The sequence below is a fragment of the Saimiri boliviensis genome, chromosome 13 (genome assembly GCF_048565385.1).
Source record: "Saimiri boliviensis isolate mSaiBol1 chromosome 13, mSaiBol1.pri, whole genome shotgun sequence".
Taxonomy (NCBI): Eukaryota; Metazoa; Chordata; class Mammalia; order Primates; family Cebidae; genus Saimiri; species Saimiri boliviensis.
This window is the reverse complement of record NC_133461.1, coordinates 55763162-55776082: the sequence shown is the minus strand read 5'-3', so window position 1 is coordinate 55776082 and position 12921 is coordinate 55763162. Positions and strand designations below refer to the sequence as shown.

Here is a 12921-nt window from a genome sequence, read left to right as displayed (position 1 = left end):
CTCTTCTACATTGTCATGTTTCTCTAATTTTCTGAAGTAACTTTTAGATGTGATCATTGCACCCTTTACACAGATTGAAATAATCATTAGTCTGTCTATATTACATAGTATATGACTCAGAGGAAAAATGCTTTTGTTCTAAATTTTAATAGCATATTTGCAACAGATTTTGATACTGAAATTTTTAAATCAAAGATAAAAAATAATAAAACATGAAATCCAGTAAACCTGTGGAGATATAATTGAAGATCTCACCTAAAATGCCCATGAGAAACCAACTATACCTTGTTTTTAATCCAAATATGCCCCCTTAAGAATCAAGAAAAACCATTATCAGTTTTCTGAGCCTATTCACTTACAGAAGCGTGTCCTTCATGTTCTTTCTGTCTTTAGCATTTAATATTTTTGCAGTTTAATTATTTTGAATGGCTATTTTAAAATAGTGACATTAAGGAATGCTTCTTTGGATATTGGGCAATTTTAAACAGCTTTCCTAAATATTGAAATAATTTTACTTATAAGAAGATGACATGTCTCAAAGTGTAAAATAAGTTAATTTTCAGTTTTCTCAAGTACCCCATTTTGTTAATGATTTTGTAGCAGTGAAAGTACTTATTTTTTAAGCAAACACTTATATAATGTGTTACGTGCCAGGTATTCTTTCTAAGCCCTTTATAAATATTAACTCATTTAATTTTCATAACAACCCTATAGAGTAGGAAGTGATTCTTCTCATATTTTACAGATGAGGAAACTGAGGCACAGAAGTTAAGTCATCTGCTGAAGTCACTAGACATTGTGGCTAGAGCCAGAATTTGAACTCAGATAATTTGGTTACAGACTGGGAGCTCTTCACTATGCCACACTGCTCCTCTGATTTGTGGTAATGAAATGAGTTGGGGAGTTGTTCTTGGGGACTCAACCATGCACAAATATATATTGCTAATATCTTTGCCTCAGTATATTCAGAAAGATAATTGATTATTTGATTATCTGTTTATTCAGTTATTCTATTCAGCAAAACTTTGAGTTTTCCTGTACTAGGCATATGAAGTATACCTTTTTGATCAAAACGGGTTCAAGTTGTATAGTAACCTGCTTTTAGCATGCCCAAAAGAATACTGGCAGCTAATCAACTTTCTTAATAAATTCCTTTTTGAATTCTGGATGAATCCACTTTATTTGAGGGATTGTTCATTAATTTAGCAAGCATTTATTGAACACCTAATATGTGCTACAGTGCTATTCTAATGTTGTTTTGCTTTAAGTAATACTAATATATAAGGCCTCCACAGTTTAGCCAGTAGGGTTTGGGAAATTGTTGCCTGCCTCTGAAGAAAGATTGCAAAGCATGGCAGGCCCTAAAAATTGACCCAGTGCCATTTGAATACTACATACCAATGCAGACAGCTGCTTGTCCCCTCTAGTTCTTAGAACTCATTTGTTCATCATTCAGCAAACGTTTGAGTACTATCATGTGCCAGGGATTATGCTAGGGACTGCTATTAGTTGTTCTGGAACTTAATGCTTCTTTGGCACTGTTCACAAATGCCTGCTTAACTGGTAGTAAGATCTTATCTTTAAAACATCCATGTCCTTAACCTCTTATAAAACAACCACATTGAACATTAGGGAAAATATCTCCAAATCTCATATACTTCGCTCCACAGGTGAGACAGTCTATTGGCTTAACAAAATTACTGAATTCTGGAGCTGGTAACACCTTTATCCCAGTAACTGTACGGACTTCAGTGCTTGCAGCTTAACAGTCTCCTCTTAATTAACTGAAGTGCTGCAGGGAACAGCCTGCAGCTGTCTTTGTAGTTTTAGTGTGTCTTCCTAAGATTCCCTGCCCCATAGAAAGAAAGGAGACAGGCTGCTCTGAACTACTGCTGTTGACATGCGAGTGAGGGGACCAGAGACTGTTTTGCTTAACTTTCCCTTAGCTCACCTTGCAGACTAGGCCCAAAGATGACCTCTTTTTTTGAGGCCCTGTATTTGTTTTTGTTTTCTTGAGTGTGTTGGCAATTTTTGATCAAGATGAGAGGGCTATAGGTCTCTGTTCAAATAATTTGTGTAGTTACTTCACCCTCAAGGAGGTGAAGTATAACTTCCTGCTCCTTAAATATGGGCTGTACATAGTTACTTCCTTCCTAAGAGCATAGTTTAGAGACAGGGAAAAAAGAATGTTTACGTTGGAGAAACATGATGAACACTACTTCAGCCAGGTGATCAGGGTTAACTTGTAAAGTCATATGGCATGTTGATAGTATGTACCCTTAGTGTGATGTCATTAAATGGCACTTTATCTCCATGGCCTTCTTCCCAAGAACCCCATAGCACAGTGTAATCATGAAAAAAGCATCAGACAAATTCCAACAGAGGAATATTCTACAAGATAACCCATTAGTATTCTTCAAAACTATCAGATTCATCAAAAACAAGGAAAGTCTAGGAAACTGTCACAATCAAAGGGAGCTAAGGAGAAAAGACAACTAAATGTAATGTGGTATTCTGGAGCAGAGAAAGAACACTGAATAAAACTAAGGAAATCTCAATGAAGTATGGACTTTTGTTAAAAACAGTGCTTCAACATTGGTTTATTAATTGTAACAAATGTACTGTACAATGTAAAATGTTAATAATAAGGATGAGGGGTATATGGGAACTCTGTGCTAGCTTTGCAATATTCTATAAATCTAACATTGCTCTAAAATAAAAAGATTATTAAAAAAATTAATCTACCCACTCCTGGCTAATTGACCCTTGCATTAGTTTTGATTTGGGCTATCTACAATGTTTCTCCACAGCTTAGTAAATCAAGTTGATTTTGCTGTAATTGATTTAAGAAAATATTAGATGTAGTCTCATGTTCTTTTAAACGTATATTAAAGGCAGGGAAGTATATTTTACAATAAGTTTTTGATCAAAATTTTAAAAGATTTACTTAAAAAGAATTTGTGAAAATTGAGAAATGGTCAGATTTGTGTTGGGTGGTATAGAGAATAGATGTGGAAGGGAGACTGTTACAAATGTCCTGAGGAAAGAGAATCACAGCCTAGTGAAAGAATGTTGGGGGCCACTGGGAAGGACAGTTTTAATTTAAGGGAGAATCAGCAGGACAAATTGAATGTGGACGTAATAGGGGAAAGGGTCTAGAATGGTTCCTTGGTTTTTGAGTAGAATGGCTGATTAAATGGTAACAAGGGTAACCAAGATCAAGAATAAAAGAGGAGTATTAGGAAAGAGGAGAGAGGCAAAGAGGAATTTGTACTATGTTTGAGTATAGGTCTGTAATCTTAGAGTTGTCATAATACTATTATATTGAAGAGTTTGAGACCCTATACTGAAACATTTTTACATACATTATCTCATTTAATTTTTACAACAGCTTTAAAGTGTGTGTGTGTGTGTGTGTGTGTGTGTGTGTGTGTGTGTGTTTTGAGACAGAGTCTCACTCTGTCCCCTAGAGTGGAGTGGAGTGGAGTGGTGCAATCTTGGCTCACTGCTAACTTTTGCCTCCCAGGGTTCAAGTGATTCTCCTGCCTCAGCCTCGCAAGTAGCTGAGATTACAGGCATACACCACCATGCCTGGCTAATCTTTGAATTTTTTGTAGAGATGGGTTTCACCATGTTGGCCAGGCTGGTCTCGAACTCCTGGTCTCAAGTGATCCACCCGCCTCAGCCTTCCAAAGTGCCACCTGCCTTGGCTTCCCAAAGTTTCATGTTATGGGATTATAGGTGTGCGCCACCACACCTGGCCCTTATAGGTATTTTGTAAGAGATTTCTATATCAATTTTGGTATTAGGTATGAATCATCATTTGTTGTAGAGATATGAGCTAGAGATGTTATAGTTGAGAATGCATAGTGAGGGCTTCACAGGGTCCAGGTTTAGGCATTAACTTTATAGATCCAGAAGTTACTGGACTTGGGATAATATTATTTAAGCTTGTAAGAGATTGATATGTAAGTCAGAATGTCAAATTACTATTTAAAGAAAGAAATATTGCTAAGTATAGTTCTCAAAATAGCTAATCAGTAGATTTTTTTTTCACTTGCTGTGGGAGAAAACAAATCTACTCTGAAAAATTAAACTAAAATTGGAAATTGACTGGTGAGCAGGATATTTGATTAAATGATCTTAACAGTGTCATTAACCTGTCATAATATTCCATGTGATATAGCATTCTACTGCAGGGCACAGAAGAATACCACGGTTGCCTGTCAGGAGACTTTCTCTGTGGATAATTTTGAGGATACATAGACAAATTCTTTTTCTCATTAGTTTTCCAGGCTTCACACAAACCATTTTTTCTCTCTCTTTTAAAACCAGATATTATTTTCCAGACAAAGACACATAGTTTTCATCTTTTTAAATTGTAATTCTATCTTGGTGATTTAACTTTTAGCTTAATTGGACTTCTGGATCTCCTCTTCTACAAATCTTTTTTCTAATTGCTATCTGTATGTTTTATTTACTTAACTGTTATCTGATGTAGTCACCTCATTTGCCAATAGAACATTGTTTCTATGGGAAATCTCAAATCACCATTTCTATTTAAAATACCTTGCTAGTGTTTTAACAATTTATTTAATCAGTTTAAAATGAGGCATTTCTATTAAATAGTGCCACATTGTTTTTCAATTTTTATTTTTATGGTGTATTTCTCACTCAGTGTTTTAAGGGGAATAAAGATGGTATTTTAATTCTGCTTATTTAATATCATAATTTGCAATTTTGATATAAGTGGGATTAATTAACAGAGTACATTTGTTCTGACAGGAAAACTACCTCCCTAAAAATCTGACCTTTGCATTTTAATGTTAGGATTTGAGTACTTTGTAGAAGGTGATCTGGAAGGGACTAGGACAATTTTTGTCACTTCAATCATACCCTGAAATTACTGTCTTTCCCTTGTTCTGACAGTTCAGTTATATATAGCCTACTGAGAGGAAAAACCAAAAAGACACAAAGTGAGGAGACTTCAAAGAGCCAGTAGGCTTTCAAGAATACATATCTGTTTCTGTTTAAGTGTCGTCATAACTTTCTGAGCCATGGCCCTTTTGAGGGACTTTAGCTTCTCCTAGCTTGTTCATTTATGAAGTGCAAGACCAGACAAACAAGTAAATGGTGGCTTCATCTCAGCCACCACCTTGTGCCCAGAGGAGGAATTGCTCCCTTGACCCTTTTCTGTCTTTGAGCTGTTGGCATTGTATTACTTTTAATGGCAATAACTGCAATTACTTTTGCACCAACCTAATAATATGAGAATTTACTTCTGAAACTAGAATGGAAGACAGTGGAAAACATAATTCTACTAACATTTTCTCAGAAATATCTATTTAATTAAAAGACTTTAAACAAACTTGATGAAGTTAGTGTGAACTATACTTTATAATTTGATACTTACTGTAACATTCATATATCTGACAGGCTAAAAGGAATAACGGTGTAAGTTAAAAATATTTCAAGGCAGTAAGCCCAAATATTAACTTAGCGATTTGATTTCAAAAATGTTTTTAGGCTGGGCACGGTGGCTTATGCTTGTAATCCCAGCACTTTGGGAGGCTGAGGCAGGCAGATTGCTTAAGCTCAGGAGTTCAAGACCAGCCTGGGCAACATGGTGAAATCCTGTCTCTACAAAATATACAAAAAATTAGCCAGGCATGGTGGCATGCACCTTTACTCCCAGCTACTCAGGAGGCTGAGATAGGAGGATCACTTGAGGCTGGGAGGTTGAAGCTGCAGTGAACTCTGATCGCCACTGCACTCTAGCCTGGACAACAGAGAGAAACTGTTTCAGAAAAAAACCAAGTTTTTAATCAAGCTAATATTTGTGCATAGTTAAGTCGGATGTTACTACAAAGGTTATAATGGAAAATAAATGCCTTCTGCTTCGTCCTTCCTTACCCCTTTTTTGTTCCCACCAGCAACTTGTAGCTTATCCCATAATTTCTTAATTTATCAATTATAGGTGTCTAGTGATTTCATGTTATGGTAAATGAAGATTTAAAACTAATACCCTCTGTTACTACCATTCCTCTCAACATAATTGTATCACAAGTTTTGTTTAAATCAATAAGTATTTACATTATTTTTATATTTTGTTTTTCATAATGTCTTTTTTAAATGATTTAATACTTGTATCTTTTAAATTTTCCAGAACTGTAAATTCTGTTTCTTAAATACTCATATGCATAGGGTAAGAGATAATGTATGACACTGACATCATGACTATCCAAACATCAGTGGTATAATGTGGTACCAATACTTTTTCCCATTAGGAATCTCAAACTCTATACAGTATCTAGTATTTTATTTCAATTTATGGAATGAGGAGGGTTAAAATCCTTACTAGTGACTAAAAACAAAAGCAGAAAACCTTAGTCTTATATGAAGCCAATGAATGGGATTTAGGAATTTGTAGACTCACCCAAAATTGTATTAGTAGTTAAAGATTTTGACATGCATTTCTCTGGAGAAGAGCCCATAGCTTTCCAAAGAAGTCTGTTATCTCCAAACAGTGATTGTAACTCAGTAACATCCATGGAAGGGACACTCTACGCTGTGATTCTCAGTAAACTTTGGGTTCATAAACCTGTTTTAAAAGTCTGATAAAAGTTTCCAGATGATTAAGTATAATTTTAGAGGTTCTTTGATCCTTCACAAACCATTCTCAGACTTCTTGAACTTAGTTCTGCTCTATTATGTTTGCAATTTTAAATCTTTGATTCTCTTTCATGTAACTTTCTCCTTTTGCTTTGTAAATATTTTATTACTGATTTTTAAATTTTAAATATTAAATATAATGGCCATTTTGTGTGTTTTGCTCTAAACTTGATTACTACTTCTAAATGACATACTTTAAATTTTAACTCTGCAGTTCACGATAACCAGCTATACAATAATCTGCCAGCTGTCTAAGATAGTTCAGCATATATAGTGTTTTAATTATCATAGTTTTTCCTACTTCTAAAAATTGTCATCTGACTGTTCTTCATTAACTTTTTCGTTGATAAATACTATTGATACTGAACCTGAAATTTCACAAAGCCAAAGTGGTGCCCTCATTAGGACATATTTCTTTTTTCTTTTTTCTTTTTTTTTTGTATTTTAGTAGAGACGGGGTTTCACCATGTTGACCAGGATGGTCTCGATCTCTTGACCTCGTGATCCACCCGCCTCGGCCTCCCAAAGTGCTGGGATTACAGGCGTGAGCCACCGCGCCCGGCTAGGACATATTTCTTTTCTCTTTTTTTCCTCTTATGTTTCCTCTTTGTAGCAATTCATTCTGTTTTTATTCTATTTCCCAAATACGACAGTGTGTCTACCTCTCAAAATGTCAAAAAGCTAGCTGGGCATGGTGGCATGCACCTGTAGTCTCTGTCAAGGCCAGGCTGGGCAACATAGCAAGACCTCATCTCTTAAAAAAAATTAAATTAAAAAGCTGCATGTTTGAGATTTAGAAAAGTAGAGTTTCTGTTTGTCTCTAAGAGCGTGATATTTTTAAAGAGGAATATCTTCATTTGATTGTTGCAAAAGTTTCTTTTGAGTATATTTTTCTAAAGAAAATATATATATAAAATTATATAAATATAGAAATAATATGAATTTAACTTTCAGTGCAATGCGTGTTTTACTATCTAAATTACCAAGACCATGGATTGTGGATGAGAAGAAAGATGATGGTTATACTGCCTTACATCTGGCTGCCCTTAATAATCATGTAGAAGTGGCTGAACTATTGGTACATCAGGTAAGAAAAGAGTTAAATAATTTTTTTTAATAATTTGGGACCATTGCCATTCATTTATTTATTACTTTATTAATAGGTTACAGTAAACCTTATGATGGTGAAAATTCAGATATAATACATATTCTGTCTTCTGCCTAATACTTCTTAAATGCAGGGTGTATGAGAGTGAGTCCTTCAGTTCCCAGGATTTCCTCTGCACAGTCTTCCTGGATTGGTCCTATGAAATGGGCATCAACTAACAGGGATTTCCCAGAATTGCTGCCACTGTTACAGAAGTATCATCAACCACAGCACCAAACACCATCCATGCTGATACTTAAACAGTGTGGCCAGTTGTCATCAGACTGCAGTTTGCGCTAAGATCAGGGGATTTATTTCACAACTACTGCTGACCCCTGGAATTTATGGCTCGATGGCAGTACATGCTCACCTTAGTCGTATCATTTATCTCAGAATAAGATGACTCTACATTTTTATGAGATTGGATTTTGGGGGGAGCCTATTTTGTAGTTTTAGGATATTTCAGTATTACTATTTCAGCAAATTTTTCATATGGTGCCTTATAGATGCACTGAAGTTATCAAAGAATTATCTGTGATTCCTGACTTCAAGGAATTTATAGTCAAGAAGATGGAACAGCAGAAAAATTTAGCAAATAATAGGTGTAATTAAGTACCAAATTATAAAGTATACATTCCAAAAACTACAGAAATGTAAAGAAATAGTTCAAAAGTTAAGTTACCTTCCCCCACTACTACCTTAAATCTTTACTATTAAAGTTACTGCTCTCTGTTAATTATGATAAATCCTTTTTATTCAAAATCTAAATGACCTTATGCCACTATCATGCTGCCTTACTTATTGTTGCCTTATAGTAAGTCTTGAAATCAGGTAGATTAAATCCTCTTTGTTCTTCTTCTCCTCAGAATTACTCTAATGTTCTAGATCTTTTGTATTTGCATATAATTGTTTTTTTGAGACGAATTTTGCTCTTGTTACCCAGGCTGGTGTGCAGTAGCATGATCTCAGCTTACTGTAGCCTCAGCCTCCCAGGTTCAAGAGATTCTCCTGCCTCAACTTCCCAAAGTGCTGGGATTACAGGCGTGAGCCACTGTGCCCGGTCTTTCTTTGTTTTTGAGACCAGGTCTCACTCTGTCACCCAGGCTGGAGTACAGTGGTACAGTCGTGGCTCACTGCAGCCTTGACCTCCCAGGCTCAAGTGATCCTCCTACCTCAGCCTCCCAAGTAGCTGGGACTGTAGGTGTGCCTGACTTTTATTTATTCATTTATTTTTTGTAGAGACAAGGTCTCACTATGCTGCCCAGGCTGGTCTCAAACTCCTGGGCTCAAGTGATCCTCTTGTCTCAACCTCCCAAAGTACCACCATGCCTTGTCCATATAAATTTTAGAATTAGCTTACTAGTTTAATAAAGTCTGTTGGGAGTTTGATGGCTCTTGCACATATTAGATTTATTATCCAGTAGCTTTTTGGGGATGCTATTATATATTGTATTTTAGCTGGATGTGGTGGCACATCCCTGTAATGCCAGCTACGCAGGAGGCTGAAGCAGGGGGATTGCTTGAGCACAGCAGTTTGAGGTTACAGTGAACTGTCCACTGCATTCTGGCCCAAGCAACAGAGTTGCCCTGTCAGTCAATGAGTCACTCAATGTAATTTTTTTTTACATTTAAATTTCCAGTTGCATATTGCTAGTAAATATAAATACAGTTTTTGTATATTTCCCATATATCCTGTGACCTTGCTGAAACTCATTTATTCTAATATCTTCTCTATAGATTACTTAGTATTTTCTGTAGCAATCATACAAACCAAATGAATAAAAAGTGCAGAAGTAGAACCACACACATGTATAAATAGCAACTCAAATTACTTAAGAGAAAAAAGAATCACACATATATGGTCAATTACTTTTTTTTTTTGAGAGGGAGCCTTACTCTCTCACCAGGCAATGGCACCATCTTGGCTCACTGCAACCTCCGCCTCCCGGGTTCAAATGATTCTCCTGCCTCAGTTTCCCAAGTAGCTAAGATTACAGGCATATGCCACCACGGCTGGCTAATTTTTGTATTTTTTAGTAGAGATGGGGTTTCACCATATTTGCCAGGATGGTCTTAATCTCCTGACCTCGTGATCTGCCTGCCTTGACCTCCCAAAGTGCTGGGATTACAGGCGTGAGCCATTGTGTCCAGACTGCTCAATTACTTTCTTATAGAAGTACCGAAGTAATATGGGAAAGGATTGTTTCTCCAGAACAGGGTTAAACCAAGTAGATGTCCATATACCAAAAACAACAACAACAACAACAGCAACAACAACAACAACAGCAAAACGAACAAAAACCTTGACTTTACTTCACAACTTATCAAAAAATTAAATGGGTTATAGATGTGAACATAAAAGCTTAAACCATAAAGCCAGCCAGGCCTGGTGACTTAGGGCTGTAATCCTGGCACTTTAGGAGGCTGAGGAAGGAGAATTGCTTGAGTCTAGGAGTTTGAGACCAGCCTGGGCAACACTATGAGATCTCATCTCTACAAAAAATATATATATTTTAATTAGCTGGGCATGGTGGCATGTGCCTGTGTCCCAGGTACTTGGGAGGCTGAAATGGAGAATCACTTGATCCTGGAAGGTTGAGGCTTCAGAGAGCCATGATTGCATCACTGCACTCCAGCCTGGGCGACAGAACAAGGCCTTATCTTAAAAACAAAACAGAACAAAATCAAACACAAAATATTAGAGGAAAACGTTTAAGAGTACATTTTCTGACAATGAGGTGCACAAAGTTTTTAGGAGACAGAAAGCCACAATCAAAAAAGAAAAAAGATTAATAAATTAGATTTCATCAAAAACTAAACTAAGCTGGGCGCGGTGGCTCAAGCCTGTAATCCCAGCACTTTGGGAGGCCGAGGCGGGTGGATCACAAGGTCAAGAGATCGAGACCATCCTGGTCAACATGGTGAAACCCCGTCTCTACTAAAAATACAAAAAATTAGCTGGGCATGGTGGCGCGTGCCTGTAATCCCAGCTACTTGGGAGGCTGAGGCAGGAGAATTGCCTGAACCCAGGAGGCGGAGGTTGCAGTGAGCCGAGATCGTGCCATTGCACTCCAGCCTGGGTAACAAGAGCGAAACTCCATCTCAAAAAAAAAAAACAAAAAAACAACTAAACTTCTACTCATCAAAAGACACCATTAAGAAAATGAATAGGGCCGGGTGCGGTGGCTCAAGCCTGTAATCCCAGCACTTTGGGAGGCCGAGGCGGGTGGATCACGAGGTCGAGAGATCGAGACCATTCTGGTCAACATGGTGAAACCCCGTCTCTACTAAAAATACAAAAAACTAGCTGGGCATGGTGGCACGTGCCTGTAATCCCAGCTACTTAGGAGGCTGAGGCAGGAGAATTGCCTGAGCCCAGGAGGCGGAGGTTGCGGTGAGCCGAGATCGCGCCATTGCACTCCAGCCTGGGCAACAAGAGCGAAACTCCGTCTCAAAAAAAAAAAAAAAAAAAAAAAAAATGAATAGGAAAGCCACAGTAGGAAAAACATATTTGACAAAGGACTGGCATCCAGAAATCTCACAATTTAATAATAAAAGGAATGGCTGGACGTGGTGGCTCACGCCTATAATCACAGCACTTTGGGAGGCTGAGATGGGTGGGTCACTTGAGATCAGGAGTTTGAGACCAGCCTGGCCAACATTGTGAAATTCCATCTCTAATGAAAATATAAAAATTAGTTGGCCATGGTGCACGTGCCTGTAGTCCGCAGCTACTCGGGAAGCTGAGGCAGGATAATTGCTTGAACCTGGGAAGTAGAGGAGGTAGTGAGCTGAGATCATGTCACTGCTTTCCAGCCCAGGCAGAGAGAGAGTGAGACACTGTCTCAAATAAATAAATAAGTAAATAAATGGACTCTAAAAAATGGGTAAAAGATTTAAACATCCACTTTATTAATGGAGATACACAGTTAGCAAACAGGCAAATGAAAGCATTATTGGTGATTAAGGAAATAGAAATTATAACCACAACTAGTACCACCAATCGCCCACTAGAATGACTAAAATTAAAAGACCAATAAAACCAAGTATTGGTTAGGATGTGGAACAATTAGAATTCATGTACATTGCTGGTGTTTTTTTAACGCAGGCACATTGAAAAACAAATTAGTGGTTTCTTACAGAGTTAGACATATATTTACCATGTGACTCAGCTATCCCACTTCTAGGTATGTACCTAAGAGAACATAAGATACCTTTCCAAGCAAATACTTGTACTAAATGTTTGTAGTAGCATTGTTTATAACAGCCCTGTACTGGAAGCAAAGCCAAATATTCATTAATTAGTGCTGGGATAAACAAACTCTGCAAATTGTGGTGCACCCATACAATGAATACTACTTAATGAAATGTAAATGATGGGAAAACTCAGGTAACTTAAAGAAAATCCCCACTGTTCACATTTACATGATAAAAAAATTAAGCTGATATTCGGGAGGCTAAGGCGGGAGGATTCCTTAAGCCCAGGAGTTTGAGGCTGCAATGAGTTATGTGCCACTGCACAACAGCCTAGGTGACAGAATGAGACCCTGTCTCAAAAAAAAAAAAAAAAAAAAAAATCTGAAATCAGGTGCCTCTGATCACACTTCAAAGAAACATAATAAAAACAAATGAGACATTCCCATCTTGGAGAATATGACATATCATTACCAAAGTTTCAGCTCCACTGGATAGCCCCTGGGATCAGAGTTGTAATCAGAGGGCATGTGTGGTTCTAAGACTTAAACAAAATGATCAAAGTTTATCTTTTGAATCTTTAGCTGTTTTCTTTATATATATATATATATTATTATTTTTTTTATTTTGAGATGGAATTTCACTCTTGTTGCCCAGTTTGGTGTGCAATGGCGCAATATTGGCTCACCAAAACTTCCACCTCCCAAGTTCAAGTGATTCTCCTGCCTCAGCCTTCCAAGTAGCTGGGATTGCAGACGTGCACCACCATGCCCAGCTAATTTTGTATTTTTATTAGAGATGGAGTTTCTCCATATTGGTTCTGACCTCTGGGTGATCCACTTTCCTTGGTCTTACAAAATGTTGGGATTACAGGTGTGAGCCACTGCACCTGGCCCTTGATCTCATTT

The 12921-nt window shown here is 37.3% G+C and overlaps 1 protein-coding gene across 1 annotated transcript in view; it reads left to right on the top strand.

The window, feature by feature from the left end:
* MIB1 (MIB E3 ubiquitin protein ligase 1) overlaps positions 1-12921 on the top strand; it is a 136768-nt gene that overhangs the window by 96550 nt on the left and 27297 nt on the right. Inside the window, exon 13 of the mRNA XM_039463699.2 lies at positions 7627-7759. Coding sequence (XP_039319633.1) covers positions 7627-7759 — 133 coding nt within the window. The remainder of the gene's footprint in view (positions 1-7626; positions 7760-12921) is intronic.